General features: G+C 37.7%; 2 protein-coding genes across 2 annotated transcripts; one reads left to right on the top strand and one right to left on the bottom strand.

Moving 5' to 3' along the window:
* The first annotated feature begins 10,696 nt into the window (after positions 1-10,696).
* LOC140872321 (protein trichome birefringence-like 36) lies at positions 10,697-12,808 on the top strand. Its single transcript, XM_073275140.1, has 5 exons — positions 10,697-11,109; positions 11,471-11,642; positions 11,763-11,944; positions 12,185-12,343; positions 12,440-12,808. Exons 1-5 carry the CDS (start codon positions 10,802-10,804, stop codon positions 12,735-12,737), a joined length of 1,119 nt encoding a protein of 372 aa, XP_073131241.1. The 5' UTR covers positions 10,697-10,801; the 3' UTR covers positions 12,738-12,808.
* A 281-nt stretch (positions 12,809-13,089) lies between these two features.
* On the bottom strand, positions 13,090-17,218 carry LOC140871742 (cytochrome P450 714C2-like). The gene is made up of 5 exons (XM_073274422.1): positions 16,817-17,218; positions 14,785-15,011; positions 14,313-14,560; positions 13,812-14,169; positions 13,090-13,713 (listed from the first exon to the last, which is right to left on the bottom strand). Exons 1-5 carry the CDS (start codon positions 17,097-17,099, stop codon positions 13,288-13,290), a joined length of 1,542 nt encoding a protein of 513 aa, XP_073130523.1. The 5' UTR covers positions 17,100-17,218; the 3' UTR covers positions 13,090-13,287.
* Between the last annotated feature and the right edge of the window lie 2,428 nt (positions 17,219-19,646).

Below are 19,646 nucleotides of genomic sequence, written 5' to 3'. Positions count from 1 at the left end.
TAAGTGTTATTGGGCTTAGTGTAATTTTAATGGGCTTTATTAATTTAATTGGGCTTAGAATAATTATTTGGGCTTAAAGTTTAAGATATTGGGCTTAAGTATGTTAATGGACCAGATTTAAGTTAATGGGCTTGTGTGTAGGGCCAGCAGTCCAGGACCATCCATGAGAAAATTTGCATGTGTCCTGATTATATATTTAATTATTTTTTATGCATTTGAGTTATTTTAATATTTATATGTTAATAAGAAATTAAATTAAATATATATGATGGACACACATTTTATTCAAGTACATGCATTCATGAAATAATATTTTATGCATAATTTAATGTTTAAGTTGAGCAATAAAAATATTTTATGTTGGAAGTTGAAGTAGTGTGACAATTTAAGGGGGATTCGTCCCCATATGATTGAAGGGCAGTTTACTGCCAATTTAAGAGGTGATTCGTCACCGGCCACGTACGTAGGTTTCCACGCTGATCAGTATTTAATGTATGATTTAAGGTTACACTACGGATTTAACCATGCTATGTTAGAAAATAAATTGCTCAATATTGTTATGTATTATGTTATGTATTATGTTTATTTAAGTAAGTTATGTTATGTAATTTTTAAGCATGCTCATTCATGTATATGTATGTATTAGTATTAAATTGGTTTAAATTATTTTAAACCCTTGTTATGTTAGCATGTTGGGCCTCTAGGCTCACTACACTGGTATGGTGCAGGTGAGTACGTTGAGGATGACATTGTACCCACCGGAGGCGAGGACGTATGAGCATGCATGCAGTGGCCCCGTGACCGTGAAATATTCTGAGTCGCTATGCATGTTATTGTTCTTGTCAGCATGATACATTTTTATTATTTTCAGTGATTGAGGGTCTAGAATATTTATTTAATATTTTAAGTGCATGCAAACTTTTATTTACTTATGCAGTATATTTTTAATTAATGTTTGACTCAGATATTTATTATATTTTTAAGAATGCATTTTTATTTAAGTATTTATTTGTTTATTCATTTTAAATATTTTTATTCTGTGCATATATGTATGGGCATATATGTACATATTTTATTTAGTAAGTATAAAAAAAAAAAAAAATTTCCGCATATTTATTTATTATAGAGTTAGGGTCGTTTCAGTTGGTATCAGAGCACGGTCCTTGGAGGGGTCATTACTGCTATGCGAGCTCAGAAATCCACGCTACCGGTCTGTAAGTTTTAAGTGTTTATAGTATGATTTAATTTTTAGGATTTAAGTTAGCATTAATTTTAAAACACTTAGTTATGTATGGCGATTTACGTAAATAAATATGTGGTGGTGCAGAATGCCTCCCAGACAGGTGAATCGACGTGGGAGACCTCCACATCCACCTCCACCTCCACCGCCACCTCAGCAGCACCCCATGACAGCACTGGAGCAGGCCAGTGCCACGATGATGGCGGGTATTACTGCCTTGCTGGAGCAGCAGGCAGCCCGTCCCAGACTGTCCCACGAGGAGGACGTCGCCGAGAGGTTCCAGAAGAAGGGGCCTAAGGAGTTTCTGGGGACCACCGATCCGTTGGTGGCTGAGGGATGGATTCGATCTTTGGAGTCCATCTTTGACTATATGGGGATCACAGACGCCGACAGGGTGAGCTGTGCTACATACATGATGTGAGGCGATGCAGCCTCATGGTGGGAGGGTGCAGTACGAGGAGTCCATCTACCTACTCTGACATAGGCTGAGTTCAGGCGTATCTTCTACGCCAAATATTTCACTGAGGATGTGCGCAGTCGCATGATCCGAGAGTTCATGAGTCTCCGTCAGGGGGACAGATCTGTGGTGGAGTACATAAGCCAGTTTGAGAGGGGCTGTCGTTTTGTGCCCATGATTGCTGATAGTCCGCAGGAGAAGCTGCGACAGTTTGTTGAGGGCCTGAAGGCTGAGATCAGGCATGACGTGCGCATGGCAGACGTGTTTACATATGAGTCTGCAGTCAGCAGGGCTTTGCGTTCTGAGGAGGGTCGGAGAGCGATCCAGAGAGAGCAGCAGGGTAAGAGGCAGTTTGTGCAGACAGGATATCAGCGACCATCTTCGCAGCCACCTGCGAAGAAGCAGTATACAGGGCCGGCTAAGGGCCCGAATCAGCAGCAGAGGCCACAACAGCAGAGGCCGCAGCAGCAGCAGAGGGGCGGGGCCCCTAATGCCATAGCTCATCCCATTTGCCCGAAGTGCCAGAAGATGCATTCGGGACCTTGCCTACTGGGAGCAGGAGTTTGCTTCCACTGCAGAGAGCCGGGGCATCAGATTGCTAACTGCCCCAGGAAGAAGAACACCGCTGGTAGGGTGTTCGTGATGCAGGCTGAGGAGGTCGATCCTGACACCTCCTTGATCACCGGTACATCCTATCCCTAGTATTTTAATAATTCTTCTTTGGTTAAAGATTTAGTATTTAATTTGAAGTTCTTGTTATTTGGGACATTTAACAGCATGTTAGAATAGGAAGCATGTTTTACTTGTGATTAGAATTAAGAACTTGTAGTGACTCGTTTGGGAAAAATTAGAAGTGGTATGAAACTGTTGGGAATTTTCTGCGTGCAGGGAGAATTCTAGTTGGAGACAACTCCACGTTTGCGTTGCTAGATTCAGGGGCTACGCATTCGTTTATCTCCCTGGAGTTTATCAGACGGGTAGGCATCACACCTGAGAGTAGTGACAGTGGGTATGATGTTACTATGCCGTCAGGGCAGATTATTTCTACCTCGAAGATTATTCGAGGACTGGAGTTAGAGCTGCAGGGACACTCCATTCGAGCAGATGTAGTTGTCTTGCCTTTGAGTGGATTTGATCTTATTTTGGGGATGGACTGGTTGACAGTCAATGGAGCTTCGATTGATTTTCGTCGGAGATCAGTGTCAGTGAGACCTACAGGGGGCGACCCGTTCACTTTTCATGCATCTCAGAGCAGTGACATTCCTCAGGTGATATCCTATATTCAGGCGAGGAAGTTGTTGAGACGGGGTTGCCAGGGGTTTCTAGCGAGTATTGTCACGACTACAGAGCCATCTAGCAGATCATTATCAGAGATAGAGGTGGTTCGTGACTTTTCGGATGTCTTTCCGGAGGATGTTGCCGGAATTCCACCAGTGAGAGAGGTGGAGTTCGGTATCGACTTAGTGCCAGACACCGTGCCTATCTCTAAGGCACCGTACAGGCTTGCTCCTACCGAGATGAAAGAGTTGAAGGAGCAGATTCAGGAGTTGTTAGAGAAAGGCTTTGTTCGACCTAGCTTTTCTCCTTGGGGAGCTCCGGTGTTGTTTGTGAAGAAGAAGGATGGCAGCATGAGACTGTGCATCGATTACCGAGAGCTTAACAGGGTCACAGTGAAGAACAAGTATCCACTGCCGAGGATAGAGGATTTCTTTGACCAGCTGCAGGGATCTTCAGTGTTCTCCAAGATCGATCTGCGATCTGGTTACCATCAGTTGCGTGTTAGAGATGCAGATGTGTCCAAGACTGCTTTCCGGACACGATATGGGCATTACGAGTTCTTAGTGATGCCATTTGGATTGACCAATGCTCCAGCGGTTTTCATGGATCTCATGAACCGAGTCTTTCAGCCGTATCTGGATCAGTTCATCATAGTCTTTATTGATGATATTTTGATCTATTCTAGGAGCATCGAGGAGCATAGACAGCACCTTCAGACCGCATTGCAGACTTTGAGGGAGCATCGGTTGTATGCCAAGTTCAGCAAGTGCGAGTTTTGGCTTGAGCAGGTGGCATTTCTTGGTCACATTATTTCGAGAGATGGAGTTGCAGTCGATCAGTCTAAAGTGGAGGCAGTGCAGAATTGGGGCATTCCGAAGAATGCTTCAGAGATTCGCAGTTTCTTGGGTTTGGCCGGATACTACAGGAAGTTCATCAAGGGTTTTTCCTCTATTGCAGTACCCTTGACTTCCTTGACCAAGAAGAATGCGAAGTTTATATGGAGTTCAGACTGTCAGAGGAGCTTCGATCAGCTGAAGGAAGCACTCACTACAGCACCAGTGTTAGCGATGACAGTACCACACGAGGAGTTAGTGGTTTACACCGACGCGTCTAAACTTGGTTTAGGCGCAGTGCTTATGCAGTGTGGTAAGGTTATTGCGTATGCGTCGAGACAGTTGAAGATTCATGAGCAGAACTACCCGACGCATGACTTGGAGTTGGCAGCAGTGGTCTTCGCTTTGAAAATCTGGAGGCACTATCTTTACGGCGAGAAGTGCAAGATTTTCACCGATCACAAGAGCCTCAAGTACTTCTTCACCCAGAAGGAGTTGAACATGAGTCAGCGCAGATGGTTGGAGTTGGTGAAGGACTATGATTGTGACATTAGCTACCATCCGGGTAAAGCTAATGTAGTGGCCGATGCTTTGAGTCGGAAGTCATCAGTGGTAACATGTTTGACTGTGCAGTTACCACTACAGACCGAGATTCAGAGATTTGGTTTGGAGTACTATCCGAGTGGCCATGCACCGAGCTTGTCAGTGTTGACGGTGCAGCCAGTTCTGCGAGATCGGATTAGAGAGGGGCAGTCCACTGATGAGGAGTTACAGCGATGGAGACAGAGAGATGAGGCTAGAGGAAATCTCTTATATACAGTGGAGGATGGCATCGTTCAGTACCGTGGGAGGATGTGGGTACCGAACATCGATCAGTTGCGAGCTGAGATTTTGACAGAGGCTCACGCATCTCCGTACTCCATTCACCCCGGAAGTACGAAGATGTACAAGGACTTGCAACTATCGTATTGGTGGCCCGGGATGAAGAGTGACATCGGGAGAGTGGTGTCAGAGTGCTTGACTTGTCAGCAAGTCAAGGCAGAGCATCAGCGTCCAGCGGGACTTCTTAGACCTCTCCCTATTCCGGAATGGAAGTGGGAGAATATTACGATGGACTTTGTAGTTGGCTTACCGAGGAGTACCCGAGGGTGTACAACGATTTGGGTGATTGTGGATAGACTCACCAAGTCAGCTCATTTCTTGCCGGTAAGGACTACTTACACCTTGACACAGTATGCAGAGCTTTACATCAGAGAGATTGTTAGACTGCATGGCATACCAGTGTCTATCATGTCAGACAGAGATCCGAGGTTCACCTCAGCGTTTTGGAAGAGTCTGCACACAGCTTTGGGGACTAGACTTTTGTTCAGTACAGCTTTTCATCCCCAGACAGATGGTCAGTCCGAGAGAGTGATCCAGGTTCTCGAGGATCTTTTGAGAGCTTGTGTCATCGATTTTCGAGGATCTTGGGAGACTAGACTGCCATTAGTGGAGTTTACCTATAACAACAGCTTTCAGTCGTCTATAGGTATGGCTCCATATGCAGCACTCTACGGGAGGAGATGCAGATCTCCGGTGCATTGGGATGAGGTTGGAGAGAGGATTTTGTTGGGTCCAGAGATTGTGCAGCAGACAGCTGACATTGTGACGCAGATTCGAGACAGGATGAGGACAGCGCAGAGTCGGCAGAAGAGTTATGCGGATGCCAGACGACGCGATTTGGAGTTCGCGGTAGGTGATCACGTATTCCTGAAGGTGTCACCTATGAAGGGAGTAGCGCGTTTTGGGCGGAGAGGCAAGCTTAATCCGAGATACATAGGGCCATTCGAGATCTTGGAGCGAGTTGGCACGTTGGCCTATCGTTTAGCTCTACCTCCAGGGCTAGCGGCAGTGCACAACGTTTTCCATGTATCCATGCTTCGGAGATATGTCTCCAATCCGTCGCATGTGTTGGATTTTGAGCCCTTACAGTTGCCACCAGATCTTGTTTACGAGGAGAGACCAGTGCGGATTTTGGCTAGAGAGGAGCGAAGGCTTAGGACGCGGGTCATACCGATGGTCAGAGTCCAGTGGCTGAATCACTCGGAGGAGGAAGCTACTTGGGAGACCGAGGAGGATATGAGGACTCGCTACCCGGAGATGTTCGGGTAAGTACTTTAATTTCGAGGACGAAATTCAATTTAAGGGGGGGGAGAATTGTAACACCCGATATTTTTAATTACGTAAATCCACCTGCATAATTAGGATATTTAATTATTTAAATTTATGATTTATGGGTTAAATAATTATGTGAATTATTTATGCATGATTTAATTTATTTTTAAGCATTTAACCCATAATTAGTGATTTTTATGATTTTTAGTATTTTTATTATTTAATCGCGTAGACGGGACCGTGGACGGACGAGATGACAACTTTCCATCCAAATTATTTTATGAGTCTTTTTAGAGCCTTAAAATATTATTTTGAGTTTTATTATCTCAAAATTTTAAGTATTTAATTTTATTTAATTTTAGGAGTCATTTTTATCCAAAATTAGTCAAAATATTGACTTTTTAGTATTTTTAAAATTCCCCTAAAATTATATTTCGAGATTTTATTTTATGTTTCAGATTTTTTAAAGGCTTCTTTTAGAGTTTTAATTAAGTTATATTTTATATATATGTTATATCCTTAATTATATAATTAATTACCCTATTTTCTTAAATATTAAAAACCCTAACCTAATCTACCCAAACCCATCGACCAAGCCATCAGCCGCCTCCCTCCATTCTCCATATTCATCTTCTTCACCTAGCAATCCTTGAAGAACTCCATAGCTCGTTTTTGAAGGTTTAAGTCGGTTGTCATCGCCCCCGTCGTCCCGGACTCGTCGCCTTCTCGTTTTCTCTACTACTTTGGTGGAAGGCATGATTTTTCCTTCTCTTTTCTTCTCCATATCAGTATATGCATGTGGGTATCGTGTATACATCAAACTTTTCCAAGATTTTTCCAGAAAATTTTGGTTTTGGACGTTGCACCTTGTTCTTGCATTGTTTTGGTTTGCATACTCACGTTTTTCTTGCATGGATTGTGCATGGCTGCTGTCCACGGTTCAGAGGGGGTCCAAGGGTCCCTAGGATTGGGTTTGGTCAGATTTGTGGGGCTGTAATGGGCTGGAGTCGAAGCCATGTCTTCTGGAGCCAAGCAAATCGCGCGCAGGTTTTTGGCTTCTGGTAGAATGGTTCGTTCTCCTTCCTCAGACCACGGTTTAGGGTAAGGCCGGTTGGGTTAGAACCCCATTTGAGTTTTCTAAGTTTTTGCAGAAGGTTGCATGGGCTTTCGTGGTCGGAGCTTCGAGGACGAAGGGTTTTCCCGCAGCTGCTCGGGTCTGCGCGACAGTGCAAAAGGGCCGGGTTGCAGGGCTTCGTTCTCACTCCATAGTCGACGGTTTGGGCTGGTTCTTGGCTTGTTGGAAAGGTCTGGATGTGAGCTAAGTCCTAGGGGTGGTGCTCCGGCCGGTGGGTGGCCGGAGCATGGCGGCCGCCGGCGTTCTTTGCAACTGCTCGTGGCCGCAGCAGTGCAGGGAAGAGGGTGATCGAGTTGGGGCTTTGGGAGTGGTTCCGGGTTGGGTCTTGGGTCCGGGTCGGGGCGGTTAGGTAGTGGGTCGGGTTAGTGAGTCCGGGTCCGAGTTTGGTGGGCCGGGCTCGAGTAATTTATTTTTTAAGTATTTTACAAGTTTGTGTGTTTTTGAGTCAAATAAATTGAAATAAAATTATTTGGACTCCCAAATAATTTTATTTGGACTTTTAAAATTTTAATTAAGTTAGTCCATTAATTTTATGGGCTTTTGAGCCCATAAAAGTTATTGGGCCAGTCTATGGGTTTTTGGGCCCATTGGGCCGGTTTAAGTGTTATTGGGCTTAGTGTAATTTTAATGGGCTTTATTAATTTAATTGGGCTTAGAATAATTATTTGGGCTTAAAGTTTAAGATATTGGGCTTAAGTATGTTAATGGACCAGATTTAAGTTAATGGGCTTGTGTGTAGGGCCAGCAGTCCAGGACCATCCATGAGAAAATTTGCATGTGTCCTGATTATATATTTAATTATTTTTTATGCATTTGAGTTATTTTAATATTTATATGTTAATAAGAAATTAAATTAAATATATATGATGGACACACATTTTATTCAAGTACATGCATTCATGAAATAATATTTTATGCATAATTTAATGTTTAAGTTGAGCAATAAAAATATTTTATGTTGGAAGTTGAAGTAGTGTGACAATTTAAGGGGGATTCGTCCCCATATGATTGAAGGGCAGTTTACTGCCAATTTAAGAGGTGATTCGTCACCGGCCACGTACGTAGGTTTCCACGCTGATCAGTATTTAATGTATGATTTAAGGTTACACTACGGATTTAACCATGCTATGTTAGAAAATAAATTGCTCAATATTGTTATGTATTATGTTATGTATTATGTTTATTTAAGTAAGTTATGTTATGTAATTTTTAAGCATGCTCATTCATGTATATGTATGTATTAGTATTAAATTGGTTTAAATTATTTTAAACCCTTGTTATGTTAGCATGTTGGGCCTCTAGGCTCACTACACTGGTATGGTGCAGGTGAGTACGTTGAGGATGACATTGTACCCACCGGAGGCGAGGACGTATGAGCATGCATGCAGTGGCCCCGTGACCGTGAAATATTCTGAGTCGCTATGCATGTTATTGTTCTTGTCAGCATGATACATTTTTATTATTTTCAGTGATTGAGGGTCTAGAATATTTATTTAATATTTTCAGTGCATGCAAACTTTTATTTACTTATGCAGTATATTTTTAATTAATGTTTGACTCAGATATTTATTATATTTTTAAGAATGCATTTTTATTTAAGTATTTATTTGTTTATTCATTTTAAATATTTTTATTCTGTGCATATATGTATGGGCATATATGTACATATTTTATTTAGTAAGTATAAAAAAAAAAAAAATTTCCGCATATTTATTTATTATAGAGTTAGGGTCGTTTCAATTTTAATTCTTTTTTTTCTTATTTTTTTGGATTTTGTTTTAGGTTTCTTTTATATCAAAATATTATTTTTTTTATATTTTATCCTTTATATATATATATATATATATTATATTTTTTATTTTTAGATTGTTTGTTTCCTTTCTTTTTTTTGCATTTATTTTCCCTCGTTGCAATTGTTAAATTCGTATGTTTTTTTCTTTTTTTTCCGTTCATTTTTTAAAAGAAAAAAATTGGGAAAAGGATGAGAAAAACCGACGTAACAAAACCGAATTTTTTTGAAGCTAATCAAGTCGAACCAAATTTATGCTAAAATCGACGTAGCAGAACCGAATTAAACTAAGTTAATTCGGCCGATAACCAAATTAATCGATTTGTTTTTTTTTTTTGTACTATTTTAAAACTAAAAATTATAAAATTAATGATTTAATATGAGATTTTTATCATAATAAAACATATTATGCTTGAAAAATTAAAATTAAGAAAAAGTAAGTACAATATTAAATATATAAACATTTGACAAATATATACCATAAATTATATGTAAAGCCTAATAAAAAAAATATAATTATTATAATTTTGTTAATTCGGTTAAGTGATTTTATTTAACAAAAACAAAAAATCGAACAAAATTAACCGAAATTTGATAAAATTAAAACCAAAATTTCTAATTCATTCGGTTCGATCGATTAATTAAGTTTAACCGATATAATGTTCATCCCTAATTTTCTTGAAACCATTAATTTCAATAAAGATGTCTCTCATACACATTCTTAATCATTTGTATTTTTTAAAAAAGTATACGATGTTAGTTGAAATGAAAATGCACAATATATGAATTATTATTTTTTTCATATTAACATTAATTAGTTGGTGCATGATTATATAGTATTGATATATAAATTATAAGAAGGAAGAAAAATGATACAAAATAAATGTACAAGGTATAAAAAAGATTTTTTTTAAAAAAAAGAATTAAAATATATAATAATAAAAATGCAAAAGTCAAAAAATTTAGCAAAAAAAAAAAACCAACAAAGAGAAAAAAAATTAAAGAATAAAAATGTATTTTAAAACAAGCGAAAAAAAATGAAAAATTGGGTTGTGGGGATAAACGACCCACAACATCCCCTACTCTGGGATGCCCAAAGGAGGGGATCCAAACCCGATGTTTTGGGTCGTTAATTTTTAATAATTTGTATAAACATGATTTGTTCGAGGAAAGGGTACAATAAAGGATGTCGTCATCCCCAATTCAACCGTTAGTATAATTAGTTAATGAATTGATCGAATCGTTTGCTTTTAATCTATAGTTTGGAATTGCTTGTTTCATGATCCAAAGCCAAGAACTCTACATAACAGTTCAAATACATTCACTTATTAATTGCTTGCAGATTGAGTAACTTTATTTGTTCATATATATGCGAACTAAATTAAATTAGAAAGAAATTGATCAATTCAGGAAAAAGTTCCAATAATTGATGCTAAGTTAGTGGCCAAATTAAACCTAAAGTAATGGTGAAAGTTGAAACATACATGGTGGGTATTTTCTCTCTTTTTTGACCATCATGAAAAGAGAAGGAAATCATGCAAACACATGCCATGTTACCAATCATATATATTTTCTATACTGTGTTCAACTACCTCATAATAATGTAAATAGTCTCCCAAAATCATTTGTGTCTGAAAAAGGACTATCATTATTATTAACCAACACAAACTATGTATTAATGACACTTTGCATTGTCAAAATTTTATTTTACTAGTGTTGATGCACCATATATTATATTATGGTTATAGATGATAAATTCTTATATATTTTGGGGATCATAATTGACTAATTTACCGCAAATCAAGCTGTAATAAAGCACTGATCCCGCATTTCTCGACAAACTTGGGTGTGTATATATAAAACACACACAAATGTTGTGCTAATTCCCAGCATTTCAAGCTGTTAGTTAGTTGAAATGGTTAAGTTTCAGAGCAGTCAAATTGGTATCTATTTGTTCCTGTCCTTCACTGCCTGCTTTTGCGTCTCCTACTCCGAACCATCTCAAGATGATGATGAGTTTGTTATGGTTCGAATCGGGCTTGACGCGTCCCCAGAAAGCTGTGATTTTAGCAAAGGAAAATGGGTTTACGATAGAAGTTACCCTCTCTATGAGTACTCTACTTGCCCTTACCTTAGCACGGCGGTTGCATGTCGGAAAAATGGACGTCCGGATTCCGAATACGAGAAATGGAGATGGAAGCCAGATGATTGTTCACTTCCTAGGTACATGACTTGGTTTTCTTTTTTAGTTACTCCTGGAATTAGTATATACAATGAGTTATGCTATAAGCCTATATGTACATACACATTACACGTTGTTTGGGATAATTTTATAATTTCAAAGACAACGTGTAACCCTGTACTTGCATATAGCATTTTTTCATAGATAGTAGCAGTATGGTGCAGTATATAATCATAAAGAAAGAACAGAACCTATTTTCTGGTACATATGTTATTGCAACATTTCACATTGTTGGCATCCTGAAGAACGTTTCTTTTATGCTTGTGTTACCTTGATGTTGTTGGTAAAATGTGTGGCGCGATTTTGTGTGTATCGTGCATCAGACATTACGTATATTCGCAGGTTCGACTCATTGGATTTCCTTGGTAAGATGAGAAGGAAAAGGATAATGCTTGTGGGTGATTCCATAATGAGAAACCAGTGGGAGTCTCTTGTGTGTTTAGTTCAATCAGCTGTCCCGAGTGCTCGGAAGACCGTCGTCTACAATGGTCCTACCATGTCCTTCCTTGCTTTAGTGAGTAAAAATGAATGGAAAGATACCATTTGTTTGTTCTAACTTCTACTGAAAATGTAAAGATAGCAGTTAGAATACCTGAATTTCGAGCCCCCTAAAACGAATTTGATTGACTTGTAGGACTTTGAGATGTCAATAGAATTCTGTTGGGCTCCTTTTCTGGTGGAACTGAGGAGAGGGGAAGGCAACAAGAGGATATTGCACCTGGATTTGATAGAAGAGAATGCCAAGTATTGGAGAGGTGTTGATGTTCTTGTGTTTGATTCTGCTCATTGGTGGACGCATTCTGCTACATGGAGCTCGTAAGTACACATTTTCGTTGTGTCGGATTTGGATCCTCTGCTATGGTGGTAAGCACACCACTGTGTGTTGTACGTTAGTTGATCATCTCGTATAAAAAAATGCACATCAGTGATCAGCCAGTATCGTGCTTACCCCCACAGCAGACGATCCAAGTCCGTTTGTGTCATAGTCAAGTATCATAGGAAGTCACATAATATGGCATAATGTGAACTTGTAAACAAGATTGTACCATATTACAGGTGGGATTATGTGATGGAAGGAAACAAAGTTTACGAAAACATGACTCCGATGATTGCTTACGAGAAAGCACTCAAGAAGTGGGCTAAGTGGATAGAGTTAAATCTTGATCCCAAAAGGAGCAGAGTCTTCTTCCGGAGCATGTCAGCAAGGCATAACAGGTAATATACATATAAATCTCTAATTGCTTGCAAATTTCTGCTGTTTCCCAACTAAAAATTCCTCGTTAAATCTCATCGGAACTCTACAATCTATAGAGCGAGTGGCCGGAAATGTTACGATCAGAGGACACCCTTCCAACGCGTCGACCTCCCCCATGGCCTGGAACCATTGCTAGTCCTACAACAAGTGCGGAAAACAATGGAATTTCCAGTATCTATTCAAGATATAACAATGATGTCTACTCTTAGAAAAGATGGGCATCCTTCGATTTACGGCCGAGCTTTGGGCGAAAAGAACAATGACAGATCAAAAGATCCTACTTCTGACTGTAGCCATTGGTGTTTACCTGGTGTACCCGACGCCTGGAACGAGATCCTGAGCGCCGCGCTTTGAACTCGAATGAAACAGACAAGGTTTATTGGGTGTGTCAATGTTGTAGTTGAGGGACTGCAAGGAGGTTTGTGAGTTGAGATGGTATACCACAACTTGATGAGTTCATGTGCTCTGTTCTTCCTGAGTGCTTTTGGGAATGTGTAATTGTGTATTTCGAGTGTGTTTTTAAAAATCTTACACAAAATTTAAAATTGCTAAAACAATACCAAGATCATTTTTCAAGAGAATCAAATATGTGGACACGTGAAAAAAAAACATCTGACTCTCTTGTAGCCCTTGTATCAAGGGTCGGGGAATCGAAGAATTCCATCAACAAGAAAAACAAACGAACTAGAAATTGTCAACAGATAACTGCAAGAAAGGTCGTCATATCTGCAACAGCATGAAAACCCACAAGGTTTCAGAAAGTTTTACAGTACCCAACCGAACTATCGACTGGTCGGGCATTGATGAGATAACAGACCTCAAGTTCAAGAGATAGAATACATAAGAAAACACGCAATGGTCCTCGATGTTTTCCTTATTAGGACAGCATAAACTGACAAACATATTACAACTTCTGGAGTCGGATTAGTATTCCATGTTTTGGCTTGATGATGATCGTCAGAGCCGGCGAGTGGACGTACTCAGGAGACAGGGACCAAGAAAAATTTGACAGGATAAGAGCAAACAACATCTTGAGCTCAAGCATGGCCAGATGCTGGCCGATGCACACTCGTTGCCCGAACCCAAATGGCACGTACGAGTTAGGGTTCTTGCAAGCACCCGAGATCCCGTTTTCGAACCTTTGTGGTTTAAACTCTAAAGCATCAGGTCCCCACAATGTAGGATCAGTGTGCAGCATCACCACCATAGTCCACAAGTTCACACCTTTGGGTACAAAAAGGTTGCCAAGTTTCATGTCTGTCAAAGCTTCCCTTCCAATGGTGTGAGCGGCAGGGTAGAGGCGCATAGTTTCTTGAATCACCATATTCAACTGCAAAATAAAGAGATAATAATAAAACACCAATGACTTGGTCTAAACTGTTAAGTTTTCGGTTATGTTTCATATCGTGGCAAACGAAATACACGTACAAGTTTCATCTTCCGGAGCATTTGTAAGTCAGGGATTTGACCATTGCAAACTTCTAAAACCTCTTCTCTGGCTCGTGTTTGCCATTCAGGGTGGGCACCCAACAACATGAGACACCATGCTGCAGCCACGGCGGACGTCTCGAATCCGGCTAAGTAGATGTTTCTGCAGTTGTCGACTATGAATTGATCCAATTCCTTTACGCTCATATTTTCACTGGCTTTGGCACTTTCAACAAGAATTTGCAACAAATCCATCTCTTTTCCAGCGTCTTGTCTCTCTCTCACCACCTTCAAGATCAATGAACTTATTTCTTTCTCGAGTGCCCACATCTTCCTGTTGCTTTCAGTTGGCAAATACCTGTTCCACAAGTAACACAATATCCATACACATATAGAGTAAATTCAAGAATCACATGTACATATTAATTCATTATGAAATATGAAGTTACATGGAAATAGATATTGTGATGTCTCATGAATTTAATTTATAAAATAGTGTACCTTAAACCAGGCACTCCAACATTTAATGTCTTTGTGGATATAATGTTTTGGAGATCCCCCAGCTTCAAGAAAATCTCTTGACCCAGCGCGTAACTACTGCCGAAACAGGCTTTGGATATTATGTCTCCTGAAAACTTTTTCATGTCTTCATCAACTCTAATGTCAATAAATTTTCCTCCACCCTCGAACTTCTGCTTCCACGAATTCACATGCGCAATGGACGATTGCGTGATAAGGTCAAGCATTCCCTGCATCCATACATCCATTTTTTTCCATGAGTCATATGTTAAATCCGAGTCATACTATATGTACGATAAATGTCAACACGAAATTACAAAAATATCTCAAATGTTCATCAATTGAAAGAACTCTTCTAAAAATGATAGTTTGTAAATTGTTGTGGGTAACTTTTATTTTGCATGTAGCATTTTTTTTTATAAAATCCATATCCATACACAACATTATTATGTACCTTGACTTTTTCCATGTACAATTCAGGAGCCATAATTTTCCTCTGGCGGGCCCAATGAGTCCCATTGGACGTCAAGACACCTTGTCCAAGCAAAGGCCCGAGTTCTTTTTGCTGGTAAGCAGGCCGGCCCAAGTCCAGTGACATACATGTAGTGACTTCCTTCACTAGATCCGGATCGGTCACGTAAATTACTTGCATATTACCAAGAGCAAACCTGAACAATCGACCTGTAACAAAAATACACCAAATTATTGCAGTTTACTTGTCTAATATGGTTTGCAAGCTATTGTGTTAGTGTGGATTAGTCATGAAAAACAATACATCAAATTATTTGAATATTGTCCTTACCAACATATTTAATTCTATCTTTTATATGCCAAAAAGGTCTTAAATTAGAGTATCCTATAGACAAATACCCTTTTAAATGTTTTAATAATTTATATAGAAAATAACCAAACACAAATTAAATTCCCTGCATCTTAAAAAATAAATAAATTAAATTCTCCGTATCAATTATTGGAATCACGTGAGTTTTAGCTTCATAGAAAGTAGGGCGTACAAGAACATTCATGACATTTTGAATAATTTTTGGCGAAAATAAATTTTAAAATACTTATTTTATTTCCAAATAATAAAATAAATAAGGTTTACAAAAATTGACGTAGAGTACTGATGGTGATGGATCTGTCTCGTGTGGTCGATACATCTCACGTGGGAAAATGGAGCTATCAGATGAATAAATACCACGAAAACTCTAGTGGAGGTAATTGTGTCACGAGGCAATTTGATCGTCTGAAATAAATTTTTTTATCGGATCGAATCCATAAAATAATATTGTATTTTTTATAATAAAAATATTACTTTCTACGAAATAATATGGACCGATCAAATTCATCCATCGCATTAGTTGCCTACTAGGTAATACTTGATAGTTAGTACGGAAGTTTCAAAATAAATCGCAAAAGTAAATTAAATTTACCTTTTAGTTTTTACTTTTTTGTACACGTCTAACTATGTTTAAAATATTAATTTTGTAAAAAGTTGATTTCATAAAAATTATTTTTCAAATATTTTTATAAAATATTTTAATAATACATATATGTTTGGACACCTACTCTGTAAATATGTTTGTACAATTAAAAAAAAAATATTTTAATTTTCATTGCTTTTGGTCCTAAAATAAATTTAAAAAAAATCACAAATTTGTTTTTTTTAAAAAAAAAAACGAAACTATACTTTATGAAAAAGAAAAATATTAAATATTTTTAAAAAATATTTTACACAAATCTTGTCCAAAAACACAACTTCATCCGTCCCGATTATATAGTCTTATTTTTGTCCCGATCCGTCCCGATTATATAGTCTTATTTTTTTCACATGGATAAAAAAAAACATTGAAAAAACAAATTTTATATAAATTTCTTATTTTATTTTTATTTAATGTATTTAAAAATGATTGCATAATTTTTAAGCAGTTAACAAAGATATATTAATAAAAGAATATATTATATATTTATATATTTGAGACAAATATAAAAAAATGTGGACTATAAAATTAGAACAGAAGAGGTAGTATTTCGAAATAGTCTTGGTGTCCACGTCGTTGAAGTGTGTAAACACTAATCAAGTGTTTAGGTGTTTGATTACTTCCATCAACATTTTTTTAGACTAATCTTTCGTACATTACTTGTGTCTTCGGTACGATTCAGCTAATTAGCATGGATTATATGTTATTGCGTTAATTAATACACGAAAATAGTTTATTTTCATTATTAGGAAAATAATGCGGAACGCCCAATCAGAAAACCCAAAAGTTCTACTTAATATATAACTTTAAGTTCAAGCAACAGCGACTGATCTCGGAAAGTTGATGATGTGGCTAAAGTCAAATCAAATCTCTACGGTATCACTCTACTTTTCTTTCAAGTGAAAAATGTTGGTTACTGAAATGAAAATGTAATGATACAGATAGATTCACAGTTTGGGTTTCAAATGAAGAGCGAAGAATCAAGTAACCGGAAAAAAGCCGTACCGTACTGCTTTCTCCACTGGTCGAAGAAGGAGAAGACGGCGGAGGCGTCGTGTGTCAGCGGCGGGTTGGGGTGCTTCACCGGCGACTTATCGGCCTCTTCTCGAGCTCTTTTGATCTCCGGGATGTTTCCCAGCAGGATCCTTCCCGGAGGGCCGTCGATCCCTTGCCGCTTCAGTATTTCGCGGATCCTCCGAGGCTCTATCACCAGCCAGAAGAAGAGCCGAGTGAATACAGCCACCAGACCCAGAAGCACGCATCCGGGGATCAACAGCTTCGCCTCCATTCCCAATTTGCAGAGAGAGAGAGAGAGAGAGTGTGTGCGTTTGCGTGTTTGTGTGTGTGAGTGAGTGTGTGTCAGTGTGTGTGTGTGGCAAAGCTCAATAATTGTGGTGTAGGTGAGAAAGATATCTTTAGGTCCCTGATTTATACACACATTTTGGGAGCCACGGGTTTGTATTTACATTTATGTCCTTCCATTTCTTGTATTTCGAACAACACTCCCCAATTATTTTATTCCACAAGATCTTTTGCGATATTATTTGGCCTTCATTTTTTTATTCAATTCGATCTTATTCAAGGTGATATAATTTTTTGCAAGTCTTGGAGTATCGGTATCCATTTGTCTACTCACCACCCTAGTAATATTGACTATCCAATTTCTATCTAGTGACGATTTCTATTGAATATTAGATACAAATTAAAGTTGAATTTGGATGGATGGTTCTATTAATAATAAATCGACGAGGTTGTGTTTGGATTGAAAGATTTCAAATACTATATTTCAGATATATTCAAATATATTTTTTGTTGTTTATGAAAATAAAATCATAAACTTCAAATTCACTTTCTTCATGTTTATTTGTTATTTCATCTTAGTTATGATTGATTTTTTTGTTGAAAATAAAATATAATCCAAATTCATGTATTTGAAATCAATACATTCAAACGCAATATTAATTTATTTAAGTCAGTCTATTTGACATTATATTTTGAAATCCTCGATTGATTATTTTTTCTCCGTGGTGGACGTCAGGCACGGAGTCAAGGGCAGACCGGTAGTTTCCCCTCCCCCTCAAGTTTGCTTCTTTCTAATAATTTAGCCTTCAAATTTGTGATAAGAATTGGTTTTCTAATAATTTATTCACACCACCTCTCATCCGATAAAATATTTTGGCGCCCTCGATTGAATTTTTTGGTTTCGTCTTTTAGGCCTAGTTTGGTATCTATGATAGGATAAGTATAGGATATATAATATAAGGATAACTTAAAAATAAGTAAAATAGTATGATACCATATTGAATTTTTTGTATGATTTAATAAGAATGATTGAAGTAATATATTGAAGTGTAATGACAAAATTAACCTTATCATAATAAACATTTATTTTTCATTGCTAAATTTAGATTTGCACCTTGTATTTTTTTAATAAAAATTATTATAAGATATGCAATATAATTAAATGCAAAATTTATATTATTCAACTGTTTTTGTAAAAAAAAACATTAAATTTTTTTAAAAAATATTTTTCTCTCAAAAAATAATTAAAATATCATTATATTTGACCTAATAATAAAATTAATAGTGGTCGCAAAAACGAATATATAAATAAAAACAATAATTAAATTGCATGAAAATTTAGAAATTTAACTAGTACATAACAAAATGTAATACTAAACAAGCATAATTAAAAAATGATGATAAATGCATTTGATTAAACAAAGAGATACCAAACCATCAAACTAAATTCATTTCTCGACAATATAATATAAAATTTCCATCGTATTAGTTTGTGAAGTAAAAGTTCATTTCGTAGTCTAGGAAAGATTCATCAACACACTAGTATAAAGTAAAAGTTCACCACTTAGTCTAGGAAAGATAATCAAACTCACTCTTTTTTTAAGAGTTGTATTACCAAGGAGTATCGAGCCTCGTCATGTAAACTGAAGAAATATGCCAATTTTTTTGGATTCTCCACTAACTTGTCACCTACAAAGACCCTCTCATTCACTGACATCCCTGGAATTGCACTCATAGCAACAAAAACATCTTTAGTTGCAACAGGATCGTATCCAATTTTTGTTGAAAGGTCTTCTATGCTCACATTTGTCATGTCACTGAACTTGTTCATGGCATCGACAATTCGATCTTCTATTTCAGCACTTTGTTTGTGTTTTCTCCCCACAGATTTTTTACCTGATGTTGCATCAGAAAAGAGAGGGGCTGCTGAGACTGAAATCGAATCATCGTTGTCATCGAACCCAGCCAAAAGTTTTTCCAACCCTGCACCCACTGCAGCACCATCAGTGTTCCCCATGTTCAAGTCATCTTCATGTACAGCATCAACAAAGCTCTCAGAGTGCTCCCCAGTTGCACGATCATGTCCAAAAATCTCACACCAATCATTATAATATGGCCAAGACCTATACCGCATACCATGGACAGCGTTGTCCATCTGTGTGGAAATTAGAGAAACTCAATCATATATAGCATACCAAAAACTTATGCAAGCTTGCAAAATCAATTCCAGATATTATTCATTTCTGCACATCAAATAGTGATCATCTGTGAGATCAATTCCAGATATTTTGATTCATACATTTATTTACATAATACTCCAATATACTTTATTTTCTTGATCTGGATGAATAAAAATGCACAAATACAACACACTTAATCACAGTCAATAAATTTTTATACAAAAATATCTCAACAAAAGCACATATATTGGTTGGATACACACTATATCAGCCAATCACAATTCAAGCACACTATATCAGCCAATCACGATTCAAGCACACCAAAGATTGCACTTGATTATTTTGCATGATTC

Source organism: Henckelia pumila, unplaced genomic scaffold (genome assembly GCF_033568475.1).
Source record: "Henckelia pumila isolate YLH828 unplaced genomic scaffold, ASM3356847v2 CTG_461:::fragment_3, whole genome shotgun sequence".
Taxonomy (NCBI): Eukaryota; Viridiplantae; Streptophyta; class Magnoliopsida; order Lamiales; family Gesneriaceae; genus Henckelia; species Henckelia pumila.
This window is presented reverse-complemented; position numbering and strand designations above follow the sequence as displayed.

What these genes read in the sequence shown, in the direction of transcription:
- LOC140872321 (XM_073275140.1), top strand. Translation starts at nt 10,802, where the DNA reads ATGGTTAAGTTTCAGAGCAGTCAAATTGGTATCTATTTGTTCCTGTCC. An exon ending in GATGATTGTTCACTTCCTAG is followed by an intron (nt 11,110 to 11,470) that starts GTACATGACTTG and finishes GTATATTCGCAG; the next exon opens with GTTCGACTCATTGGATTTCC. An exon ending in CCATGTCCTTCCTTGCTTTA is followed by an intron (nt 11,643 to 11,762) that starts GTGAGTAAAAAT and finishes ATTGACTTGTAG; the next exon opens with GACTTTGAGATGTCAATAGA.
- LOC140871742 (XM_073274422.1), bottom strand. Translation starts at nt 17,099, where the DNA reads ATGGAGGCGAAGCTGTTGATCCCCGGATGCGTGCTTCTGGGTCTGGTG. An exon ending in CCAGTGGAGAAAGCAGTACG is followed by an intron (nt 15,012 to 16,816) that starts GTACGGCTTTTT and finishes TTTTTGTTACAG; the next exon opens with GTCGATTGTTCAGGTTTGCT. An exon ending in TGCTCCGGAAGATGAAACTT is followed by an intron (nt 13,714 to 13,811) that starts GTACGTGTATTT and finishes TTTATTTTGCAG; the next exon opens with TTGAATATGGTGATTCAAGA.